General features: G+C 50.9%; 1 protein-coding gene across 6 annotated transcripts in view; it reads left to right on the forward strand.

Annotated features, from left to right (window-relative positions):
- The window catches only part of HIPK2 (homeodomain interacting protein kinase 2), a 159,738-nt gene that overhangs the window by 47,059 nt on the left and 85,693 nt on the right, over positions 1–26,986 (forward strand). For all 6 annotated transcript variants that reach the window (XM_016161864.2, XM_016161859.2, XM_016161860.2 and 3 more), the window contains one exon: positions 4,816–5,899. In XM_016161864.2, the coding sequence (XP_016017350.2) occupies positions 4,816–5,899 (1,084 nt within the window). The remainder of the gene's footprint in view (positions 1–4,815; positions 5,900–26,986) is intronic.

A 26,986-nucleotide genomic window follows, 5' to 3' on the forward strand; every position in this document is an offset into this window, starting at 1 on the left:
TCTGAGCCAGAGTGGCCTGGTAATAAGGATGCTGCCTTTTAGAAGCTTCGGCTCTAGATTGCGGTGACATGCTGTGCTTTCATGAGTAAAAACGTGGATACCTTGTCAGGTGTTACCTTGTGGGGCCACGAAAGCTTTCGTGGAACACAGTCCGGGCCCAGTGACCCATCCAGGGAGCAGGTCTGGCTGTCACAGGCTTATCCTGCAGTGGTTTCCTGGGGCCCTCACACAGTTTGCTCCCCGCAGGCTCACCTCCCACCCTCACAGTTGGGTAGTACCAGCCTCCCAGTCTCCCCACAGAGGGAGAACAAACTTCGCATGATCTCCAAGAGCCAAATAGGAAGGGCAGAGATAACTTGTATAAAACAACTGAGATTTTGCCCCAAGGTCAACATGAAAATGGCCGTTAAGCCTGTGCCTTTTCTGAAAAGAAAATGGACAAATAAGGAGGGAAGTAGGCCGTGAAGAATAGAGGTCAGTACCGAAAGAAATGAGAGTGGACAACATAGAGTCCCCAGCCTTAGGGATCTGAATAAACAAAATGTAAAAGGCGTGGGCTGATGCACCGAGATCTAAACTGATCAGGAAGCTTTCTTCCAGAAAAATACTCTCGAGGAGAAATGTTTGGAAATGAGTGTCGTTGTTGCCGTAAAGTTATTTTAAGATTAAGCTACACAACCACCAGCAGTGTTTGATTCCTTATAAGGTATTTTAGAGATTTTTAAATGATAATATTATTAATTTATAATAATAACAATTCTTCTTATTAAAGACTTTCTTTAGCTATATTTTCTTTGAGTGTTTCGCTTTGCAGAGCAAAATGGTCTCTGCTACAGAGTAAAAATAATAAGGCTGTGTGAGCAAACTTCCAGTTATAAGATAAGTAAGTTCTCAGTTTTAATATACATCATGGAGACCGTAGTTAATAATATTGTACCGTGTACTTGAAAGTTGCTAAGAGAGTAGATCTTAAATGTTCTCACTGCGCGCACACGAAAAAGTAGCTATGTGATGTGATGAATAACTAACCTTATTGCGGTAATCATTTCACAATATATATGCGAATCAATTCATCACCTCGTAGTCCTTAAACTTACACAATGTTATATGTCAGTTATATCTCAGTGAAGCTGGAAAGAAATAAGGCCGTATCGGGACTGGTGTCTAGTTTTCGGAATGGTAGCTGTTGGCCTTCTAAAGGAGCGGCAGTGACTACCCCAGGCCACGCCAGAGTCATAGGCAGGCCGTGTGGCACAGGGAGCTTCTAGTCATGCAGATCTCCCCTCCGATCCCAGGCATCTGTCACTTGAGGTAGCTGATGATGATTTCCACAGTTTTATGACCCTTGGCTGTCATCCCAATAAGTCATAAGCCATCCTCTTCCCCTCTGTAAAATTCCACTTCTATACCCTGGCCTTTCCACCAAAATGTTTTTGAAACAGTGGAAATAGAGCCACATCTCTTTTATGTAACATCAGCATATTTCTTCCACCGCCCTGACCGACGCCTCCCCTGTCCCAAGGACTTGAGGACTGAGGAGAAAGGGGCAAGACAGACACCGGGGGATAAAGGAAATGCTCATTTCTTTGCCTTGTCGGTGGATAAGTTACTAAAAGTCAAGATTGGTCATTTCTATGTTGTATACAACATCCAGAATAATGTGGATAGTTAATAGTGATAAATATAGAAAAACCATTATAGAATGTAGGGGAGGTTGACGTGAACAAAAAAGAGCAGTAGGAAGAAACAAAGTACAGATTTTTGAATAAGCAAGCCAAAAGTTAAACAGTGTAAAAGCTGAGTAGTTCAGTCCAACAAGATGAGCGATTTTGCAAGGCAGAAATGCAGTCTGTGGCCACATGGATGGCACATATGGTAAGTGCTGTAGGAACAGAGAGCTGGGAGCAATCTCTAGGTCGAGGAGGTATGGGAAGGGGCGGGGTCGGAATCGTCTTGCCTTGGATCAGTTGAGAGAACTAGAGAAGGCATGCCAGATGGAGGAATGGTGTAAGAATGTGGAGGAAGGTGTATAAGAGAGGTTCTAGAAACAGTGAGTTAGAACAGCCTAATTAGAATTGAGGGTTGAGTCTACAGCCATGCCACCCTGAACTAGCCCAGTCCCGTCTGATTTTGGAAGCTAAGCAGGGTTGGGCCTGGATAGGAGACTACCTAGGAAGACCAGATGCTGTAGGCATAAAAATAAAAAATAAGGGATTATAAACTGACAAGGTCCTTGAAATCTGTGAGGTCAACTAAGGGTTGCCTCACCTTAAAAAAAAAAAAAAAATTGAGGGTTGAGGAAGGTTAATAGTTGAAAATGAAGCCAGCAAGGTAGCTGAAATAAAATGTGATGTTGTTAAGTTAGAGTCCTGAACTTTATCAAGGACACTAAAAAGTCCTTGAAAGTTTTTGGACAGAGAAGTGACCTGCTGAGAAATATTCTGGGAAGATTACTCAGGTGACCAAACATGGGAAATTTGAGGAAGAAAGAGTGCTAGGGTAGACCAGATGTCTTTGTTTGCTTTGGTCTTACTAGAAATTGATAAATGCTTTAAACTTGGAAGTGGCAGCAAGAACAGAGATAAAGAGATAGATGCAAGAGACATTCTGAAGGAAAGAAACATTCATAAGATTTAACACCTTCTTGTCAGTGGAGGTAAAGAGGAATCATCAAAAGTAAATCCACAGTTTTGGAACCAAGGGACTAGAAAGACTTTTATGGACAGAAATATGGAATATTAGGATGGAGGGGGAGATGGCTAAATTTTTAGGAAAAAAAAAAAAAAGGAGTTAAGCTTTGGAAGAGTCTTTAATGTCCCTAGAGGCAGAAATATATTACCGGAAGGTAGAAGGAACACCTGGCCTGTGATACACATGTGGGAGTCACCTGCATAGAGGTGACAGCTTAAACTGTTCGCATGGATCAGAGAGAATAGTCAAAAGGTTGGAAATGCCAACATTTTAAAGGAGGAAGAGGAAAAGGAACCACCTGGGCACACAGTGTGCAGTCGGGCGCTGACTGGAGCAGGAGGCTGGGGACCCACACAAGCACAAGCAAGAGCATGGAGAAGGAAGCCGTGGTCAGCTGTATCAGATGTTGCAGAGGTTCAGGAGAACAAGGACTGAAAAAAGACCATTGGATCAGCCAGTTAGGAAGTTATTTACCTTTAAGAACAGTTTTATGGTGTGTGTGCATATGGGAGCAGGGAGGTAGGTCAAGGGGCAAGCCTTTAAGAAAAGGGGCATAAACCACTGAATACAAGTGATGAGAAGGAAAGAGTTAGAAGGGGAGAATATGGCTGTTACTCCTCTTGCCTTCCTAGTTGGGAGTTTGTGTGTGTGTACACGTGAAGCAGGCGACAAAGATTAAGTCATGGATTTGTCTGGCAAAACTTTATTAAGTACCTGCTAAGGACTTAGATCCAATTAACGGAGAAATTGAAAGCTGTAAGAGAGCGAGGACAGTAGAGGGAACAGTTCAAGAGAAAATGGAGGGGCCAAATCATGAGAACAGGGGGAACTTTTAGTGTTAGAAAAGAGATACCTCTTCCTCTGAGACCAGAGAGAAGGAAGAGAAGACAGAGGATGGATGTAGATTCAGGAATGTTTCAAAATAAAGAGAATAAAGATGGAAAGCAAGGCTACTGACCTCAGGCTTCTGGACAGAATAGAAGGTGAGTGGCCTGCTGAGAGAGAGGGTGGACGAGGGCGACGGGTGACCGGGTAGAAAGGAAAATGTTAAATAACCACTCTAGATAGTACTGGGGGTCAGGGAGAGACACTAGGGTGGCCAGACACCAACAAGGCTTGACAGAAGCCCCGTTTTCCTTTTACTTCTGTAAGAAATGTTTATGACCTATAGCTTAGAAGAGACCAGTGTTTGCTTCTGCTTTCACCTTTAAGAGCATATTCTTCCTCATTGTCTTATTATTTTTCCTTAATAAATTTCCACTTGTTTCTCGTATCACCATAATCATAAATTGTACAGCTATTGCAGAGTTATGCTCTTAAAGGTTTCCGAGGTCATCTAAGTTGTGGGTGAGACATTGGTATGAAATCATAGCACTTCATAGAAAATCTATCAACAAATGACTTTAGCAGAAAAAGTGAGTGAACAGAGCCCGTGAATTGTCCTACCCTCTGCCCCTGCAGAAAGGCTGATATAATGTTTTAGACTGTCTAAGTGAAAACATCAGAGTAACTGCTGATCTGCTCACCCTGACAGAGTTCATTTAAGATGGCTAAGATCGGGGAGGTGATTATGGTTCATCCGGAAGCTGGCAGATCATGAGTGGCTCCGTGGTTGGACCCTTTTGGGAAAATGTTTCTTCAGACGAGTGACCTGGACAGCTAGGGTCTGTGACAAGGAGTAGCTGACCGTGTGGGACTACGTGCACTACGTCACATGACAGCTCACTGGGCCACGAGATACAGTCTTCAGTTTTAGCAAGATTGCAACTCAGTGAGAATTGAGGAAGAATCCATTTCTCTCACAAACAATATTGGAAAAATAAATGATGAACAAAGTCCTGATGCTCTGATTCTGTATCTCAATCTTGATTGTATTCCTGGCTCTGTGTTATAAGTCTCCCACCCTCCAGTGGCAGGTGGGACACTGGAACCACTTGGCCCCACAAACTGCGTGACCAGAAGGTGCTTCTGAGTGGAATAGACTCGCTTTTCCAACCTCATTTTGAAGTGGAAGTTAAATATTCGATAGGACCCAAGCCACCGGTCAGCACTGAAATGAATCTGCCGAGTGTATTCATGCAACGGTGACTAAAATATTTATTTTTCCTTTTCTCCTTCTTGTAGGTATGGCCTCACATGTGCAAGTTTTCTCCCCTCACACCCTTCAATCAAGTGCCTTCTGTAGTGTGAAGAAACTGAAAGTAGAGCCGACTTCCAGCTGGGACATGACTGGGTACGGCTCCCATAGCAAAGTGTGTAGTCAGAGCAAGAACGCACCACCTTCTCAGCCAGCCACCACCACCGTCAGCACCTCCTTGCCCATCCCGAACCCAAGCCTACCTTACGAGCAGACCATCATCTTCCCAGGAAGCACCGGGCACATCGTCGTAACATCAGCAAGCAGCACTTCTGTCACTGGGCAAGTCCTCGGCGGACCACACAACCTGATGCGTCGAAGCACTGTGAGCCTTCTCGATACCTACCAAAAATGCGGACTCAAGCGGAAGAGTGAGGAGATTGAGAACACGAGCAGCGTGCAGATCATCGAAGAGCACCCCCCCATGATTCAGAATAATGCCAGTGGGGCCACTGTAGCCACTGCCACCACGTCGACTGCCACCTCCAAAAACAGTGGCTCCAACAGCGAAGGCGATTACCAGCTAGTCCAGCATGAGGTGCTGTGCTCCATGACCAACACTTACGAGGTTTTAGAGTTCTTGGGCCGAGGGACGTTTGGGCAAGTGGTCAAGTGCTGGAAACGGGGCACCAATGAAATCGTGGCCATCAAGATCCTGAAGAACCACCCGTCCTATGCCCGACAAGGTCAGATCGAGGTGAGCATCCTGGCCCGCCTGAGCACAGAGAGTGCTGATGACTACAACTTCGTCCGGGCCTACGAGTGCTTCCAGCACAAGAATCACACGTGCTTGGTCTTCGAGATGCTGGAGCAGAACCTCTATGACTTTCTGAAGCAGAACAAGTTCAGCCCCTTGCCCCTCAAGTACATCCGCCCGGTCCTGCAGCAGGTGGCCACAGCCCTGATGAAACTAAAGAGCCTGGGTCTTATCCACGCTGACCTCAAACCAGAAAACATCATGCTGGTGGACCCCTCTAGACAGCCGTACAGGGTCAAGGTCATCGACTTCGGTTCAGCCAGTCACGTGTCCAAGGCCGTGTGTTCCACCTACTTGCAGTCCAGATATTACAGGTAAGACCGTTGGCGCCGAGACAAGAGGTGCTGAATGCCTGGTGACCTTCACGGAGGAGGTGCTGTGTTAGCCTCTGTGAGGGAGAGAAAACTACATGCCCGCGGATGCGCCCGCGACCGATCTTAACTTAGTCGGGAAGGCAGGATGTGCGCACGTGGGAACGGTGGTTAGAAGCCGTGGGCGAATGGGGCCGGGTGAGGTGCGCCACACAGGTGTTCAGAGTCGGAAGGGATTCCTGGGGGCCAGGGGAGCACAGGGGAGCTGGGTCCTCATGGCTGGTAGGATCCAGACGCGGGTGGAAGGGCGAGGGGGGCGTGCGTTATCGAAGTCGCTCCAGCAGGAACGTGCAAGGCTCGCTTAGGGGACCGGAGGACACGCACCTGGCCGGAACAGAGAACCCGTGTGTGGAGGGAGCTGTGGTTGAAAGCACAGGTCGGGACCTGCTGGTTGGGGTCTTAAATCCCAGATTAAGGGCTGCAACTGTATCCTTAACCGTGGAGCAAACACCGAGGCCTCTGAACAGCAGAGGGTAACAGGAGAAAGTGATGCTCTGAGAAGACGGCGTTTACATCCCCGTGGAAGAGGTGTCAGAGGAGGGAGCGCCCAGCGGGGGGCTGGTCAGCTCGTCCCTGCGGCACAAGCACGCCGGGTTCGGGGGCCGATGGTGGGGAGATGCTGGGCGCGTTGGAGGGGGGTGCAGTTTTCATTCCTCCCCTCACTCAGCAAGGACATGTTTCACTTCTGACACGAGCCGGGCGCGGCGCGGGCACCCGAACACACCCACGACGTTGGACGCAAGGCCCTCGCCATCCCAGAGTCTCTCGCGTGCTGGTTCCCACCCTGGCTGCACGTCGAAATCACCTGGGGGCTTTAAAAAAGTAACCTGCCTTGGGTCCCAGTCCCCATGTATTGAGTGGCCCTCTCTCAGTGGTAGGGTAGGCGGGCATCCTGCATGTTTTGAGCAGCTTTTCTGGAGATCCCAGTGTGTAGCCGGGGTTGAGAATCCTGCCCTGGGAGTCAGGAAAAGTGGGCGTGACCCTGGTCCCCGCGCTCGCTAAGCCGTGCGACTTGGGCCTGTCGCCTCATTCCTCTGCTCGTCTGTTTCCTCACCCGCAGTCTGGGAAAACCCGGCCACCAGCCCGTGGGGTCGTCGGGGTGGCGGCACGCTGTGGCACAGCGCACGGGCTTCACTCTGTCCTGCGTGTGGTCGCTGCACCAGGAGGAGTGGGGAGAAGTGGGGAGAAGCGAGGCCACCCCCTATGCAGATGCCGATGGGCCGTGTCGGAGGCAACGTTGAGCGGCCCAGGGAAAATGGAAGCTGGCAGGAAATGAAACCGAACTCCTGTGAGAAGATAGGGCTGATGACTCGTGAAGAGGCTCCCGTATGGGCTGGAAACCCAGAGTCCCAGGACTTACCTGTGCCTGACACCCCGACTGGCAATGTGCTTTCTCCCCACCTCCTTCCGGGCCACGGAGGAAAGGATGGAAAACATGCTGGAGCCAGGTGGTCACAGCCAGCTTATCACCTGGACGTCCACCAACCGATCCCCTTTATTTACTGATTCGCTTGACCTGTGGCCTCAGGAGACAACATACAAGACCGGGCCGCTGAGGGCCCCTCCCACCGTGCGCCATCCTAATTCCCGCCCACAGGTTTCTAGCCCCTCTTCCCGCCTCGGCCGCCCTCCCGTTTAGGACGACTTTCCTGGGCGACGGCAGCTCTTTCCTGAGCCGGGCCACCCACCCTTCCCCGGCCGTTTCCTCCCTCTAAGCTCAAGCGTGGAGCAGCTGCCGTCGGAGCCCCCGTGGCACGGGCTCTCCTTAGGAAGTGCCCTTCTCCGGAGGCGGGCCCTGCGTGGCACCGTCGCGGGCCACCAGCCCGTGCGAGGGGCAGCCAGCGGCCAGCTCCCCGCTGCTGCTGTCACGTTATATTTAGGTGCTCCAGTTCAGCGTGTCCCAGGCTGCCGCTTCCTCAGCGTCGGCCTGAATTGGGGTGAACAGCCTCCAAGTAGGGCTGCTCGGACTTTTATGATTTATCCTGAATTGTTTGGTGACCAGATACCGGCTTTATTCGAGTTACTAAAAATTGAGCATGACGACGTGTAAAAAGACTTAAAAACTCTTAAAAGGCAGTGCCTACTGAGAGCACAACTTGGTGACTCAAGGTGGCTGTGGGATTGGAAAGCACTCTCGTCTTCTCCCTCGGTGCCCCCGCGGCACATCCCGCCCCCGTCCCGACAGTGGACGCTCCACTTTTACTTGGCTTTCATGCGTGGCATGGCCAACTCCAGGCCATATTGATACAAGTTGATTTTCACGATTTCTTTGCCTCATATGGGTAAGAGTGGGTGGGAGGAGGAGGTTCTTTAATTGTCCATTGTTAATCTGAGAAGGAAGGTGTTTTCAGCTACATCTTGAGAGAGCATGTCTGCGTCTGAGCTGCCTGGGGTAGAGGCGTCCTCACACTGTGGATCCAACTGTAGGCGGAGCCTGGCTCCCCCTTTATCTGAGCCGGGTGCATTCCCACCCCCCACCCCACCCTTGGGATCTCTCGCTTTCAAAGGGAGAACACTTACATGTCCCTTTCTGTTTTAAATGGGACAGTATCAAATGTCTCATCCCACTCTGATCCCCGCCTACTGACATGCAATGTCAGATATAAAGAGATGTCCCTGTCCTTTGCCTGGGGTACCCGGAAAAGTAGGTGGTGTCATGGCTGGTGGGGCCTTTCCCCGGCGTTAGGCATTTGCTCAGCCGAGGCTGCAGCATCTTGCTGTAGCTGGCGATTCCGTGAGGCGAGCCCGGCTGTGTGCTTCCCAGGAAACAAAGTTTTATAAGTCTGATGTGTGGGTCTCCCCTTCCAACTCGAAGGTCAGGTACATAGTTAAATGTCAAACTGCCCTTGTTCTCAAGTTTTATTATGCATGAGAATCACCTGGAGAGCTTATTGAAAATGGACTCCGCTGGAGTCCCGCCCAGACCCACAGCACTTTCGGAATCTGGAGTGCGCTGGAGAATGTCCCGACCACATGTGCACACACACGCACAACACACAAAGGCATGCACGGAGACACACACACGCCACACACACACGACACACACACAGTCCCCATCACACACGCATGGTACACTCAGACACACACACACACACCCGGAATCGGAGGCGAGGGGCCTTGGGCCCACCACAGGAGAAGCGCTGCTGAGAGAGGGGATTCCTCGCGATGTCGACTTCAGGTGCTCAAGCCCTAAGGGGAGGAGCTGCAGGTAATCGGTTTGCCTCTCACCTCACCTTACACGTCCCTGCCATTTCTCTGCTTGGTTCTACGTTGATGCCAGTTAGTTTTTATTTTTATTTTTGGAGTAAGCAGTACATCGTCCAGGGGTATTTCCACTATCAGTGTGACCAGCAGACTAAAAACAAAACCAAATATTAAGGTCTACTCTCAGGAAAAACAAACAAAAAGACATTCCATTCAGGCAAAAGACAGCCAGAGATTAAAATGTGTAGATTTCTTTGTTTCTGCTCTCGTGTCTATTAGACTTAATTTGAAATAGGTAAGACCATTCCTGGGACCCAAAAATGGGCATATAAATTTAGGACATAAAAAGTAGCTGGTAATCTACTTTTTCAGAATAATCTGACCTTTCTGTCTGATTCTTTTGGTTGCAGAGACTTTTCAAGTTGATTCCATGGTTGTTTTAGGTGGGGGAGGAGCTATATTTTAATTCAGTTCAATTCAGACATTCATAGGGTGCCTCTGAGACCTGCGGTCGATCTGCCGAGGGGTGTGAGGTGAGGCGGGAGCTCTAATCACTAGTTCACGGTCTCTCTGAGGTTAGAAAATGCAAACTGCTAGAGTTTAATTCACACGCTTTGATATTGCGGATGTTTGATCACTGGGCAGATATTTATGGAGACTGCAGGGAACGAATGATGAGCAAAACCAGTCGCAGAAATTCAAAGTCGGGGAAAGATTTTGCAAGATGGGTTAGTAGGGAAGGTTTGTAGATCAAGAGCCATATTGAAGAAACCTTGACTCCCGTCTTAAGGGAAATAAGAGATGCAGGTCGGGGGAACCCGGGAGCCACGGAGACCGGGGCAAATAAGAGAGGGTGGGGGAATGACCATGACACCTGGAAGGAGTTGAAGGCCTGGGCGGGACAACAAGGGGCAGGTGAGTGAGGTGCGACGATGGTGATTTTGATGTAGGCCTGGGGGCTTGGATTGAACAAGGAGTAATTTAATAAAGTTAAGGATATTAATGAGGTCGATTCGTTGGAATGGCAAAAAAAAAAAAAAAAAAAAAAAAGGATTTAAACCTTCGGGGAGAATCCAGAGGCTAGGAGACAATAGTAGTTCTTAGGAGTAAAGGGAAGAGGCCCTGGCATATATATAATGGGGGATCCGCCACCCCAGTATAAATGTGAATGCTTTTGGTACTTTTGACTTTTCCGGTACGGCAATTGCAGAATTGGCTTAGAGGGAATAGTTGTCTGTCTGTCTTGCTGTCTTTCACTCACTGGCTTTGCTTTCCTCGGGGCAGTGTTCTGAAGCTCTGGCCTCTGGGATCTGCTTTCGGTTCCCACCACTGCTTTCGAATAAGAGGCTCTGGAAGGAGAGTTGAGAGACCTCAGCTCCCGTCCTGGCCCTGTCTGTCCCCAGCTAACCGTGTTCCACTGAGTCATTATCGTTAGAATGTCAACTGTGAGCCATCCACACTCCTGCATCTGGATCCCATTACGACCAGAGCCTGTGTTTATGAGACCGTTGGCCAGAGTTTAGTCTGTGGTGAGTGGACAGTTTTATCTCCTGTGGGTTTACCTTGGCCTCATTAGTCCAAACTGGGACCCCTCCATGACCTCCTCCCCATCAACAGGGAACGGGGCATCTTCCAAAATGCCTTACGGGCATACCTCGTTTTATTTCACTTTGCTTTACCGCGCTTCACAGATGTTTTGGTTTTTACTAATTGAAGGCAAGACCTTCCACCAGCAGAAAGATTACGACTCATTATTACCATACTCACTTTACAGCAGTGGTCTTGGAACTGAAGCCACAATATCTCCGAGGCGTGCCGTATTCTAAGTCGCTTCTAAAAAGGGCCATCGCTTTGTAAAGCCATGAACACAAGCAGTTTCAAAAATTGCATAGCTTGTGCAGATTATAACGTACAAAAGGTGACCGACTGGAAGAGAGGTTTGATTGAAAAGAGGAGCCAAAAGTGAGAGAATGCGTTGCAGGCATTACCTTTTTAAAGTAATTTGTCTTTTATTAAAAATGCAAACAACAGGAAAAGCTGCTCCTTTACATTTGAGGATAAGTGAAACATCCAGCCCACCGAGGGTCTCATTCGCCCGGGGAGGTGGTGATGGGTACGCGAAGGCCTTTAGGGCTGCACCTGTTTTCCGAGGAGACGGAATCAGGAAGTTACCTGGGTCGGTAGGTTATCTTCAGTTTTCCCTGACTCATCTCTTGGACCTTGAGCTGTATAGTGAGATAATTTAAAACTTTCCTTTCCTATGAAATGAAGTTGGAAGCTGCATGTAGTTGAGTGTCTCTCTGCCTGGCTGCTCCGGTCCCCACGCATGCACTCAGATAAGTCCACGCGTGACACACGCAAGCCCACCTACGCCTCGCTCCCACCCTCTTTTATCATCACCGCCGCTGCAACGGCTTGGGTTCCGGAGTCCGTCGCCCACAGTGGGTGTCTTGCGGGGAGTCCCCTGGCAAGGCGGGAGAGGCGGGGCCGCTGGGCACAGTCGGGCATCAAGTGGTCGGTGTTTCGTCTGAGTGGCTGGCAGCCCCTCATGGGGCCCAGTTGTTTCATTAACTGTGGTCAGACCCCTTATGCCCCATGGCGGTGACAGTGAAGATCCAAAAATAGTGAGTGTGGTAGGAGAGGTCGTGAGGGTTGGCGGACTGGCGAGTGGGTGGTTCGGAGGAGAGCGACCGGAGTTGGGTGACAGCGGGAGAGCAGGCGAGCGACGGGAGGATCAGTGTGCATGACGCTCTGCATAATTCACGACAGGTGTAGCGCTCGCTGCCCAGCAGGTGCGGACTCCCTGCAGCCACGGCTGCGTTTGGAGCCGTCATCCTCACTGGTGCCTCGGACGAGTCGTGAATTCCGAAGATGTGCCAGACCCTGTGCTTTTTGTGCCGAGGTTTCAGGAACGAGTAGGCGTGCCCTCAGCTGTGCAGTGCTGCCCCAGTCTGTAATGGAGTGAGCTGCCCCTGGTGAGCCGGCGGTCGGGCATGCCAGCCACCTTTGTCCTCTTCCCGCCCATCGACGTCTCTCGTGAGATCGGGAAGGCAGAGCCGGTCACCCTTGAATCGTGTTGCTCCTTCTCCTGGCTCCTTGGGCCAGTCGTGTGTTCTAAGTCTGGGGTGCTCTCTCTCCAGTAGATGGGCCCTGTCCCTCCACCCTCGGCCTCCCATGGCAGCGGGTCTCCACGTCACAGTTTGGGCCGCCCGTTCCCCTTCCTCTGGACAGCCTCTCCACAGAAGAAGGGGCGAGCTCCCAGCCACAGCTTTGCTGAGCCGATGATGTTTCCTGGGTCCCCTGTCCCCACTGGGGACAGGGTCTGAAAGCCAATGACCAGGGCTCTCGGTGTTAGTGTCAGGCTGTGGCCCGGTTCCTGGGCACAGGTGGAGATGGTGACATTGTGGGTACAATTGCCTTAGGTTGGGGCCCCAAAAGCAGAGCCTGACACTGGAGAGGAGACACACTGGGTGCAGAGAGTCTAACTGGGAGATCTCAGGAAGCGGGAGTAAACAGGGAGGCGGGCCAGGGGCGAGGCATGAAGGAATTAGGGGGCCACTCCATTCTACCTCCCGGGGATCGTGCCCCAGAAGGGCAGGAGGTGGGCTCTGGCTCCCCTGAGGCTGAGTGCTCTCGAGCGTGTTAGCTCACCTAGGCCTTTGTGTGGGCCGAGCTTCTGGACGGGGTGGACCTGAGCAGCCTTGGGAGCCTGTGACGCAGAAAGCAAGGTGATACGGTGCACAGAGCAAACTGAAATCAGAGGGAACGCGTCCCAGGAGGCCCCAAAGTGTGAGCTGCAGCACTGTGCCCGGGACATCCATCCTTGTCCTCCCCACCAAATACATGTGTGGCATCTTTAAATGAAAAGAGAATAAAGAGGAAATGCCATCGTAGGTAAATTTAAGGACCATCGGCTCAGAACAGAATTCAGAGTCAAAGTCTAAACTGGTGTTTTTGGGAATTGGGGATCTAACATAAAATCTCAAAGTGACGAATCTTGCCTCCACCCCACCCTCCGTTTTTATCTCTCTGGCCTGCCGGTGGAGGCTGGAGAGAGAGAATGCTCGCGCAGAGGAGGTACCCGGGGGCCGAAATCTGAGTTTGTTAGGCACAGCGGAGGGAGGTGGAGGTGGATTGCTCGTCCTCTGTGTTTTCTCTGTTCATGCTCAATGGATGTTGTAGGTATCATTCCCCAAGGCTCCTTTGTAGCCTGAGTAAATGACTAAGTGGCTGGCTGAATGAATGAATGAATGAATGGTACTGGTGACTTATATGTTTATATCTCAACACACGCTGTCACACCAGAAACCCCCACGTGCTTGGTTTCTTGTCTTTCATTCAAGTCCTTTCACTGTTTACCTAAGCCTGGGGCATGTGGCCCCCAGCACATCTCCAAACCCTGGATCCTCCTGGCCCCCAACATCAGCCTCTTGGGGAGCACACACATCTTACCAAAAATGTTCATTCCCGTCCTGCCTTCCACCTGTGAGACTTCAGCTTAAAACCTGAAGACAGCTGACGCGGCGTTTAACAGATTAGTTCCCTAGAAGCAGCCGACACCTGCCATGTCCCAGCCTTCCCTCACAGGAAATTAGAGGTGGCTTCCCCAGCGTGCTCAGGGGCCGCATGTAGCGAGCCCTGGCCAGGGAACCTCGAGGTGTGGTGACAGCGCCATCCTCCGGGCCTCTAACCTCCCATCTGCTTGTCTGTGTTCGAGGCTTCGTGGACGTGCTGGACACGAGCCCTGTGACTTTGTCTTCATACTGAGGAGCTGAATGAACAAAGGATCCTGCAGAAAATACACTGTACACCCCATGGCAGGCGCCCAGTAACCCTTGGCTGCTGTCCTTAGGTTTTACTGCTCCCGCTGTCATGGTCATTATCGTTATCATCCATTTTTATCGTCCCTGCTGTATGTGGTAGGCAGACCTGGGTTTGGATTGCAGATCTGCTAGTTTATAGCTGCGTGACTTCAGGCGAGTTCCCAAACCCTTCTGAGGCTCGTCGTTCTTTTCTCTTATAAGAGAAACGCAACAGCGGCACCGGGGGTTGTCACGGGGACTCCGGGAGACAGCCGTACGCGCGTGACCCCCCCGTGTGCGGCTCGCCTGCCACACGGCCTGCGTGTCGGTCACAGCCGTCACACCCAGCCCCGGGTCCTTTCACCGTGCCTGTGCCTCGGTTTAGCGTTTTTCTTACCTCACACCCATGCTAGCCGCTGACATCCCTGGCATTCCCAAACTTCTTGGGCTCGTGCTTCTTTTCTTTGTCATCACTGTAGACAAAAGGGGGCCCAGCACTGTACTCCACATTCAGTAGGCGCATAAATAACGAGGGCCTTTGTGTTGGGAGTGTGTCTGGGGGGTTTCTTCAAGTGCAGGAAGGGACACTGCCGAGCGCAGCAGTGAAAGGGTTGGCGTCGGAGGCGAGGGGTGACATCTCTCCCCTGAGTTGGGAGGGGCACGCGGGGAGAAAGCACATGCACCGTCCTCGACTTGCGGACGTGGCTGGTCGCCATCCTGCTGCAGCTGGCTCGTGCGAAGTTCAGCTCCGAAGTCCTGCCCTGTTCGGCCGGGGCACAGAGGCCTCGGGAGGGTGGGGACCGGCGCCCCGGAAGCCTCCTGACGTTATAGTGCACTTGACACCTGCTGTGACTTCTGCATCCCCTCCCCTTCTCCACAGGCATCAGACTCCCTGCTTGGACTCCCTTGGAGGCAGCGTGTGCGCACGTGTGTGTGTGTGGGGGGGGGGGGCGGGGGGGGGAGTGGGTGTGGTAGACGTGAGTGTGGCGGGTGTGCATGTTTAGTGACAGTAGGCAGAGTGGCCCATAGACTCCAGGGGCGTTTGGATCCCCTCCTGGTCCTGATTCATGTGACTCAGGAAGTGTGCTCTCCGGTCACAATCTTTTTATGTAAATGTTGACCATAAAAGGTTTTTGGCCGGAACATAAGGGACAAACTGCCGGTGCCACTTCTTTGTCATCCAGTGACCTCCAGGGAAGGAATTCTAGTCCTTTGGCAAATAAAAATGTACAAAGTGTGAACCCCCAGAATATAAATACATCTGGCACCATGAGCGCGATGTTCTCACTTGTGAAAGTCGAATATTCACCCTGAGTCGCAGCCAAGAGATCCTGGGGAGAGGGGGCCAGCTCTGTGTCCTGATTGCGACGGTTTTACCACAGATTTATACATCACCTCGAATGCATAGAGCTCACATCAGAAAACGAAATTTTTTAAAAATTTGTAATTTAAAATCTATTAACCACTAAAGACCTCTGAGGAAATCGTTGATATTATTAAACCCTTAATCCTTATCTCGCCTAGTTTTTCTTCCTGTTTTGTTTTGTCATGTGGTGTTTGGGTGAGAGATATCTTTGTCCCTCCTGTGACAGGGTGGCCAGCAGAGTCACAGTCATTTCTGGAAACAGCCAGACAGGGGAACCTATGAAAACAGGTCTGGGGGATAAACAGCTGCTGGTGACAGAAGCCCCGTCTCTCTGTGTGGTTTCATGTGTAGGTCACGGACTCGTCCTCTAAAAGTTAAGGATAGTGACCAGTAGCAAGAGAAGTGCCTAACCATCGCCCCTGAAATGCGAAGACTTTGGCAGTCGAGAAAGAAGGTCAAGCCTTTGTGGAATTTAGTCGTCGGCCTTCTCATGCCCACAGGGTCCTGCCCTTGGCTCTTACATTATTATGGCCTTGGCCAGCACAGCTAAGTGTAAAACAACAGAGTTTTCCCTAAAATAGTTTTCTTGACACCAGCTTTACCCTGTAGCAGACCTCCCACTGAAAGGATTTTCATGGTTATTACAGAGAAGTAGCTGGTTTTGCAGGAATGGGTTATCTTGTCTATGTTCTAAGTGACAGGCCTTGGAGAGGGGCCCCTGTCCTCAGCAGTGACCCCAGGCTTGGTGAGGCTGGTTCCCAGCAGCCCGACCTGGGCCACGCACCCCAATAACTGGGCCGTGGCCCAAGGCCACATGCTGGGCACACAGCCATGTTCCCTCCTTCCCCTCCCCACATACAGGAGCTTGTCACTTGCTTCCTTGGAAGAAGTGAGAGGGTCAGCAGCGTGTGAATGTCATTTCACGATGTCCTCTGCAGCTCAGAGCAGCCAGTTTAAGACATGAGTTTTCTGTGGCCCTCCCAGCAGAGAGAGGCCTTATTCGCAGATCTGAGCTCATGGCCACCCCACCCATTTGCCTTGCCACCGAACCCACCTGTCACCTGTCATGCCACTCAAGCTATACTCTGCATTAGTTCCAGAGCGGCAGAGGCTGGCCTTCCCTGCTCTTAAACGTTTCTTTTTTCTCAGAAGCCACTTCCTGAAGCGCGTTTCACGATCCTGTGTCCCACCGTCTGTTCCCTGCTCCAGCTTCCCCATTTTGGCGCCTAACCTGGAATTCAAAGCCCTGTTCCTTGGCCCCAGCCTTCCCTTCCCCCCGCGTGGCCTCAGCACCCAGCCTGCCATGAGCCCACACTGCTCCCAAGGTTTAGGGTGCCCCACCCACCCGGGGCCCCAAATACAGCTCTGCCCCACGCCCTTCATGAAACTCAAGTGCCACATTTGCCACAACCAGAAGCGATTTCCTCCTCGGAACATTTGGATTTAGGATAATCTGTCTCGTTGCTCATTTATTCATCCATTTGACCCCTAAGAAAATCCCACACCTCCTGGTACCAGAGTCTGGCTCTTAGACCTTGTGAAAGAACCAGGGCTGATGTCATCAGCCAACTTGCAGTGAGCTGAAATGAGTAGCCACCACCAGCGTAGTCTACAGAAGGGACATGGAGACAAAGACCTGGGTCTCAGCATCTCACCAGCTGTGTGACTTGGGCCAATTCTCCAAACCTCCCCGAGATGCCATGTCCTCAGCTCATTGGGTCAAATGACCTCCCACACCAGGGCCTTGGCAACTGCGAGGGTCTCCGCAAGGTTGGAGCATGTGTTGAGCTTCACATAGCCCCTCCACGTCTTGCACGTACTGGAGGGTGTAAATTTCTAACCGTGACCTGCCGGCTCCCCCTTTTCTATTCATGGCCTTTCCTTTTTTCTCTTCTTCCTCTACCTGTTTGTATCCCCGAGGTTCTCCCAAGCTGCTCCAGGTGGACGCGTCAGCAGTAGATGAGACATCTCCAGACAGTGCCACGCTTAGGGGACACAGCGAAGCGAAATCTCAGCTCTCACAATATTGCCATTTAATTGCTTTACTGTCATATGTCAGGGCTGCCCCTGCAAGAAATGTCTTCGTGTGTGACTCTCAATTTGGGGCCATGAAGATCCAAATGAGGTTTCTGCCAGCGCTGACAGAAACAATAAGGTCGAAGATAGATTTTTTCTGAGAAATGTGCCGTAAAATTTTGTCCAACTTTTTATGTTTATATTCTGCCACGGTTTGTACAGAAAGATCATATCTTCACCCCGTCGCTTTGCTTTATATTCTCTATTCAGCAAAAATGATCACATACCTACTGTGTGTGTGGCCCTACTAATGCCAAGGCGACAGTACCCCTGGCTTTGGGGAATATGCTGCAGCTTCTTCGGGAGAAACAGCTCTTCTGGACACTCTCGTTTGGGTGAAAGCCTCGGGAACTCAAAGGCACCAGAGAAATTAGCAGAGGTGCCAAGTGGGCCAGACGCCTCTCCATGAGGGGGAATTCTGTCGAGAAAGTCTCATGCGAGAAGCGAATCGAAAAGAAAGATCATTTATAGGCTGACAGAGGTGGGTGGTATAACTCTAAAAAATGCAGATTTCAGAGAATAAAATGCATACTTACCCACAGAAAATAACTGTTTAGAAAGCTGAGTGCCTAGTTCTCTGTACAAACTGAACATAAGTTTGTATTTGTCCAGGCCTTTGGTTATGATGGTGACCCATTTTCTGAGTGTTCCAGGAGCGTGGCTTTATGTGACTGTCATCTTAACAGTGAGGGCAGGTCCTGCGGCATCTCACTGTACAGTCACTACCTTGCCTGAGGTCGCCCACGTGCCAGTGACCCAGCCAGGAGTGCAGCCAGTATGTCCCACTCTGTCCAAGCGACTTCTGCCCCCCTTCAGGAAGCTGGGGGAGGCAGAAGACCCCAGGCTGCGACCCCCTGGAAATCCCACTGATGCAGAGGGACCCCCTCTGGCTCCTGCCCAAGAATGCATTTGATCTAAGCAGTCACGGGTCTGTCCTGCCTCCCACCCAGCTGCAGATGGGTGTGCCCAGTGATGAGTCACTTTCCCCTCACGTTGGGAGTCCCGTGCATGCTGCTGCACGGACGCTGCATTTGCATACTGCAGTTTTGCATGTCGCTCCCTCCCGGACCTGGTGGAGGAAGTGAATCATGGTGTCCTTGACACGCTGGACAGCGCTGCCTCTGCGCCGGCTCTGAAATGAATGAGGCTGCGGCAGAGGCCGGGCGGCGTGGGTGCCGAACTCAGTGCGCACGCGTGCTGGCGGGCGCGCTGCCCGTCCACGCGTCGCCCCGCCGACCGGGGCCACGGTGGATTCAGGCCCGGGTCAGCCTTGACCCACAGAGCTTTACCCCTAAAAACAAACAGGATGGATGCAGGTAACTGCGATGCCAGGCAAAGAGCGATCAGTTCATAAACTGGCTGAAATCCGAGTGCTGCGGGCCTTTGCGTTGGGAAGGACCGGCTGGTGCTTGGTGCGGTGCGGAGGGACCCACCCCGCATCCTGCGCCCCTCCAGCCCCTGCCCCGCCGCCCTCTGGCAGGAGTGTGCCCCAGCCCGCTTGCTCCTTGCTGAAACTTCCTCTGCCCAGTCTTGACTTCTTCCTGCCTCCGAGCCTAAGCGTGGTTTTGCTCTCCAGGCCCTAAGGAGAAAGTGGGGCGGGACCTCGTTCATATTCACGTTATCCCCGTTTCCATCGAGCAAGACTCACCACACTTAAATGCTCTCCGTTTTGCCGGCGCAGCATGAGAATGGCTCAGTGTGTTTTGCCACAGAAACTGAACATGTTTCTAAAGAAACATGACAACATTGCCTTTCGTAGCAGGAAGGAAGGGAGGGAGTGAGCTCAGCGGCGAAGGATCTGGGCCCCCTGCGGCCCTCAGCAAATGAGATGGTGCCCTGGGCTGGCGACGGAGGTGGAGGATTCCAGCTCCTCATGGCTCCCTATCAGGGTGCTTGCTGCCCAGGCCACACCCCTGCACTGACAGCCGGGGTGCCCCCATCGATAAGGCGGGCTGTGATGCCATTGTTCTTATTTATTACACCCATCCTTCAGGATCGTACTCAGGTTTCATATCTCTATCTTTCATTCTTTGCATCTCTCCCTGTGCGCTGTAAATTCCTGTTGCATTTAAAATCTGCATTTTTATGCCACCTTGCAATTGATGAAACTTTGGGACTTGCATTTGCTTTGTAATTGTGTCCTGGGTTTTAGTCCTGGGCAGCCAGCTAGCTTGTAAACGTCCTCAGTGTCTTCTGGTGATTAAAATATGCTCCATACTTGATGGCGGGGTTTGAGGATTTGCGATTTCACAAGGCCTGTGAAAGGAAAGCTGTTGTATAAATCCCCTAAGTTTTGCATGAGCCACAAAGGTCAGCATTAATGAAAATCATTTCAGGGAATTTTTTTTTTCATAAATAAGATATGTTTAAAAGAACTTTTTCAGGAACTTTCATATGTTGATGGTGAGAATGTAAAATGGTGCAGTCTCTGTGGAAAACAGTTTAGTGGTTCCTCAAAAAGTTAAATGTGAAATTACCATCTGATCCCCACAGTTCCACTCCTAGGTATTTACCCAAATGAACGGAAAACAGGATCTCGAACAGATACTCGTGCACTCATAGCAACGGTATCCACGGCAGTGAAATGCCGGAAAGAGCCCCCGTGTCCATCAGAGGATGACCGTTTAGCTAACTGTGGTCCTTCGTGCAGTGGGACGTCAGTCCACCAACGAAGAGGAACAAAGCACCCATGGCCGGGACACCAGGAGTGTGCGCCCACAGCATCGCGCCGAGTGACAGGAGCCAGACGTGGAAGGCACGCAGCGTGTGGGTCTCTTCACGCGGACCTTCCGGAAATAGGTGACTCCACAGAGACAGCGCGGACTGGTGTTTGACGGGCAGAGAGGAAGGAATGGGGAGCCGGTGACCGTGGAAGGGCTTTCGCGTCTGAGAGACGGAGGTGTTTTGGAAGTGCGTAGAGACAGTAGTTGCGTGACATGGTGAATGAACTACATGCCACAGAACAGTTCACTTAAAGTGGTTACTTTATATTATGTGAACGTCCCAATAAATTAAATTTTTAAAAAAGAACTTTTTCAAGTTGTCATGGGATGAGATTTTACTGGGCACCAAGCCTTAGGTCCTTTTTTCTTTGTTTGTACATGGGACCTTGTACATTGTTAAAATTGTCAGCTAGAGCATGAGATGCTATGAGAGCTGTCGTGTGTGTAGAGACTATAGGAGCTGATTAAAAAGTCATCACAAAAGCAAATATTTTAAGTTGATTTATGCTTTTCCGATGCTAGGTTAAAGCACTAAAGTAAACTTTGTTTGTTTTCCTGGACTCGGGAAGAGGACCAGCTTTATCCTAGCTTTCTTTGAGGCCCCTGGGTACCCCAGTATGTAAAAGTGAAGGTTGTTGTTGCTCTGGTGAACCTATTACCTGGAGAACAGGTGCACTTCGTGTCATGAGCCCGGAGTTCAGAGCTGTGCCAGCCACCTCTGGTGCCTGCGAGCCTGCCTGCCTGCTCTGCCTCCCTCCTTCCCTCCCTCCCTCGTCTCTCAAGGCTAATCTTTTTCTGGGGAAAAAAAAGATTTTGTATATGATATTTTAGTATTTCTAAAGTGTATGGAATAGTTGATTTTAGAGCTGGCAAACCTGAAATAAAACCCAGTTCTACACCTTCCTGTGTCCTCGGGCAGGTTACTAAACTGTCCTGTGCTTCAGCTTCCTGGTCCCTACGTCGGGGATAATCACACCATCTTATGAAAGTGTGAGGCTTGAGTGAAACCCACGCGAGCAGTGGAAACCTGGCCGTGGAAACCCACAGAAACATGAGCCTCTCTGCAAAGGAAAACGCCACGGAAGTGTGTCGCCTGTAGTGCATTATTACCTTCAGGGACACACCAGGTGTTCCCTCCAGCCTCTTGCTTGACTCCCCCGGACCCTTTTCACCCTTCCTTGCATCTGTGCCCCTCCGTGTCACACCCTTCTTTGCACTACTGTCTAGAGGAAGTGCAAAGTACCTGGGTCTTGTTTGGTTTTTTCATTGACTATCTTCCCGAGTCAGTAAGGACTCTGCCTTTCTCCCTCCCCACTCCTGGATTGCCACATAGATAGTTACACTTTGCTCTCACAGGCCTTTAGAGGAGAAACAGATTTCCATATTACTGCATGTATATTTACATCCTGGCTTTTTTCCCCCACTATCAACAAAACCAGCCAAAGTTCAATGAACGGCACATGAGCCGTGACTTTCCAGGTGCCTTCTCCTTGCCTCGGCGTCTCTCCGTCTGCAGTACACTGTCGCCTTCTGGCCAGTTCTCCCAAGTCTTAAGCTTTCGTAATGTGTCTGCTGCTCTTCAACTCTTGGTTTGTTGTTACTTTTCTTTCCCCCTTCATTCGAGAAACAGTTATTGGACACCTGTCACGAGCAAGGCAGTGTGACACAGGGAGTCTGAAGTAGGGAAAGGTAGGAGTCACTGTGGTCAGAGTTACGCCGTGGGAAAGGGGTAAGATTTCATTAAACTCTGTTTTTGTAGCCACTCTATTCCCCGGTCATGATTTGGGGTAATTTGTCCGAAACGGTTTTTGCAGGGTGTGTATTTCATGACTTTGTGACATTCCCTTCCCCACATTTTTCCCTGGTTCTCCGGTCTCCTGGCAGTTCATGACAAGCTGTGCGTCCTATGAGTCGTTCGGTAGAACAGCCCTACTTCGTTCCAGTCCTTCGCTTTCCTCTGGCCTCTTGGAAAACATTTTAATGGCCTCAAGCTTGGCCATAGTCGTCCCTCGGCTATGAGGGCCACTGAGCACAGAAGTGTCCCTCCTGGCGGCGCTGACACCAGGCCATTGGGCTGGCCTTATCTGCCCCATTTCTGGTTGGGGTGGCCCCGCGAGGTGATGCGGCCAGGCCCCCAAGGCCAGCCCGCTAGCCGGGGGTGGGAGGTGGCTCTGGACCTCGAAATGGCCGTGCATTATATTTGGGCCTCACCCTGTGCCCTGGAGCCGCCCGCTGTGACGGTCACTTGGGTGACGAGCATCACTGTTCCCTGAGAACCCAGCCATGAGCAGCCTCTTTCTCTGATGATAGAACACATGTGGCCACTGCTAGTGGGGGACAGTATGGATATTAATACATTATACTTCACTTTTATTACTTTTTTATTGGGTTTTCATGGAGATGGTGTTTGTGAGTGAAGTCCGTGCACTGAGCTATAAGCATCTTGTTTTCTGGACAAAATGGCGAACCTCACAGCGAACACCAGGGCACGCTGGGAGCGGCCGGCCAGGGGAAACGCCTGTCTGTGTGGCCGGCCGTATGAAATGCCATGAACCATGAATTTTTATATTGTAACTGTCATCTGAGGCAGGTGCACACTATCGTTCAGCAGTTCTGCAGGGTGTTCCTCGCATGGCTGTGGCTCACCCCGTGACGCCTAGTCCTGGGGTTGACGTGGGTGCATCGCCCTCCTCCCGGCTCACGGCGCCCCCAAGCCCTCATCCTTCATCCTGCTCATGCGACATCTTTCCACCAAGTGAAAGCAGACGCAACCTCTGCCGTTGCCATGGTTAACCGTCTGTGTCTGTGCTCATGCGACCATGGACAGCTCCAGAGCGTGCGAGAGTGACTGGGCCAGCAGGTACCGGTAGACTTGTCCAGACCACGTAACCCTGGCAGGTGGTCCTTAAACCCAGGTGGACCAGAACGCAGTCCTGTGTGACTCCAGAGACGGAGGTGGTCCTGCGCTGGGGCCAGTACGGGCCCTCAGCCTGTGCCTTTGGTCCTGCCCTGGGGGCGACGCCCCATGGAGCCCTGAGCTGGCTGGTGGGGGGTGTCGCAGTCACTCCATGTTATCCGTGTGGTAAGGGGGTGTTCCTGTCTGGGCTGGGGCGCGGAACCTCACTCTGGCCACGTAGCTGGTGTCTCATGGAGCATGTGAGGGCACGCATCCCTGGGAGACAGGGACATGACTGACTGTGCGAGTTGGAGGGGGATGAATTGAACTGGATGTATTTGTTTCATGAGTCAGGAAGATCAAGTGAATTTCTGCTAACTCGAAATTAAATAGTCTATTTTAGCCCGGTCGAAAGAGAAACCCGAGAAACCCAAAGTCCTGTGTAATGCAGAACACTTAGACTTAACCATTCTTGATTATTTATTAAACAGGAAAAAAAAGTATGTTCCTGCTTTTCTAATTTCAGATTTTTTTCTCAGTTTAGAATTAAATACTGAAAGGAAAGTCTGCATTCGTTATACACATAGAAGTCTCTTGTTTTTAGACTTAGATTATCACTCCTTTCATGTGTTCAGTTTGCAGGAAGCATTTATTGAGTGCCTGCTGCATGCTGGGTACTGGACCTTAGTAGTCTGATGGATGCAGGTATTTTTAGAAATGTTTAGAAATGTTTACATGAGTCACACCATATTGTAGAATAACAAATATCCTATGTGTACAAGTTTTCCGAGTGATGAAACGTGCCCATTTCAACACCGTCCTTTAAATGTTTTCATTTTCCTGGACAAAAATCTAACAGGAATGTACCATCGCAGTTACTTCCTTCTGACACAGAGTGGAGGACAGTGGGAGGTGGCTGTGACATCTGATAAGCATCTGCTAAACGCTGCGGGCCCACATTCAACCTTGTGGCAACCATTATCCTCCCCACTTAGCAGATTAGAAAACTGATGGCCACGTGACACAAGGCTAGAAGGTGGTGCTGCTGGACTTTGTACCTGGTGTGTCTGACTCCCCCACACACCCTCCGCAGCTGAAGCTTTGCTTCATCCCTCAGGGTTGTCATGACTGTGATGAAATGCGCTCAAACACAGAGTTGCCTTGTGTGTTCTATTTAGATGTTTGATTCTCTTCGCTCCAACATCAAAAGGCTCCTGTTATCTATATTCATTGGGTTCTTAAAATAATAACTAGAGCTGCCATTAAGTGCCTATTATGTGCCAGGAACTTTCCACACGTCATCTCTGTTCTACACAGATATCACCCCCGTTTCATAGCTGCGGAAACGGGCTTGAAGAGGTTTTGTAACTGCCGTGGTCATATAACCACTAAGCGACAGATCCAGGTCTTTCTGCCTCCAGAGCTCTCACGTTTTCTCGTGTCGGTTGGTCTCTGGTCCTCTCGGGGTTCGACCACCTCTGCTCACTGCCGTGTCTGGGTGCCAGCCCCTCCCCGCCCCCAGTGTAATGTCCTCATCTGTTCACGACTTGCAGAGTCAAGTAACCAAACTTGTTAAAAATAATGAAGAAATATTAGTGCAGGAGCCAAAAGACCTGGATTCTAGCCGCAGGCTGGACATGTGACCTCACAAGTCTTTAACTCCAGGAATTTTAGAACCGTTAGCCCTGAGGCCCTGCTCCCCTGCCTGGGCTGGGCATCCATCGCAGACGTAGGAGAAATCTATATGCTCCATCCACACAGTATGTGTAGACCGAATTATGTTCAGTACATGTGGACACAACTTGTGTTTTTTCTGATGTATAATAGATGTGATTAGTATCTTGAAAAATATTACTTGGCTGCTGTAGCTTGTTAGCATTTTTTCTAAGTTGGAAGATGATTCTAAAAGTACAATTACTACCATGTGGCTCAGACCATTCCCATCCCACCCATCCCCCGCCCTACTGTTCTACAGGTGAGGACAGGGCTCCACTTCATGCCGGGGCCGCCATGCCCTGTATCCCCGGGTGGGATTGCCGTGTGCGTCCGGGATGCGGGGCACTGTGTGGGGTTGCAGAGCGGGCTCTCGGAGGGCCTGGCACACGGTCTGCAGCCGACGTTCGTGAACTTCATAGGCGGGCCCCAGTGCATCTCACTGTGGTGCTCGAGGCTTCTGGAGTTTCCTTCCAGACCCTGAGTTACATCCTGGGCAGTTGTCGATGCCAAAGAAATGAGCTCCAAATGTTATTAAGTTTATACATCTCTTCCAAAAAGAAAATACTGTTTTAGATACTTTGTAATTAGAAATTGGCCAGATTGGTCATTTTTCTGAGAACAGCTCATTTAAAATTAATATAAAAAGAGAGAGATTGTCTGTATGTAGGTATGCATGTTGGCACACTAAAAACCTTTCACCTTTCTTAAATTTGATTTTCGAATATAAGAATTTTTTTAAACATCTCTTTTCAGGCAACCTGGTAGAATCAGTACCTTTCCTGGAAGGAGAAATAAGTGCACTAACTACAGAGCATATTTCTGTTTCAAAGACCATCTGGATTTGTCTCATAGGACACAGCTCTTAATTCGTTATTTGTTTTTAATATATAAACGTAACGTTATACGTTACAGAGCACGACCACGTGGACTGTTCCGTTCAGTCGTCAGAGCAGCTCCGTTTCATCCTCACTCACATGCGTGCAAACCGAGGACCTGCTTGACCCAGGACTCAGAGCCAGGAAGGCGTCGGGCCAGCCGGTCCCCAGCCCCGGCCAGCTCCCCCGGTGCCCAGGCTTTCATTTACTTGCCATTTCTCATATGTAAATTGTGTTCCGTACAGTGGTGCCAGGTCAGAGTTTAAATAATTCCAAGCAACATGTTACTACCAGGGAGAAGAAAAACCTCAAAGTCTCGAGGAGCGGGCCTCGATCTAGGAGCGTCGGCTCTATCTCACACTGTCGTCTTGTCATATAAGCAGAGAGCCTCAGTTCCGTGGCACCCCCCCCCCCCCCGCCACCACCACCACCACAGATGCGGGTGCTCAACTTCATTCATTATAACGGTAAAGGGCTCGGTAAAGGGCTCGTCCGAGTGCTGGATTAACCCTACCCGCACCTGCCATCTCGTTGGAGGCTCGCTTTTATCAGCAGCCGGGCCAGATGTTTGCACAATAGACACTGTAGAGCTAGAAGGTCATGTAAACCTGGCTCCGCAGCTGACCAGTGTGCCACCGAATCCGGCCACTGATAGCAAGGTAGGCGGTCTTCCTGCTGTGCGAAGGGGACCTTTCCCACAGAATGCCAGCGATCTTGGTGACGGTCTCATCCCCGCCTCCTTCACCGTGGAGTCTGTTCAACACACTTATGGCCAGCACACGAGGTCCAGGCCCTCGGCCACGTGCCGTAGGGGTGGTTCGCAGGCCCTCCTGGCCGGGATTGGCCGGGTTCAGGCACCAGGTTGGTAGGGTCCTGACACCCACCAAGGGCCTGCCATGTGTGCCTGCTCTCATCCCCCTATCTAGTGAGTGGGACCAGATGCAGGACCGCGACCCGGACTCTGTGTCCAGTGCTCGTGACGGTAACTAACCACAGGCACGCGTGCTCTAGCAAGTGGACCTTGGGCTGATATGGTACCTAGTTCTTCAAACCGGCCGACAAGCGTTCTGCGGTCTCTGGACGCAGCTCCTTCCCAAGCACCTGCCCTGCCACCCCTTTGAAATCTGTCGTCTCCGCTGCTCCCTGCTCTTCAGATACCTGGCATCGGGCCCCTGTGCCGCCTCTGTCCCTGTCCCCCTCAGGGAAGCTCTGCGTCTCTCTGGGTTACTTAGCCATTTCTCTCGACTCTTTCCTCCTCCTCGCTTTCTAATTTCAGAGTTAGAAATCTCCAGACCCCAATTAGTCCCAACTCTTCTCTAGCAACGCGTGAGCCATAACTTTGGAGTTCTGAGCCCCGTGGTACATGTGAGGC

This window comes from Rousettus aegyptiacus, unplaced genomic scaffold, assembly GCF_014176215.1.
Source record: "Rousettus aegyptiacus isolate mRouAeg1 unplaced genomic scaffold, mRouAeg1.p scaffold_m13_p_13, whole genome shotgun sequence".
NCBI lineage: Eukaryota > Metazoa > Chordata > Mammalia > Chiroptera > Pteropodidae > Rousettus > Rousettus aegyptiacus.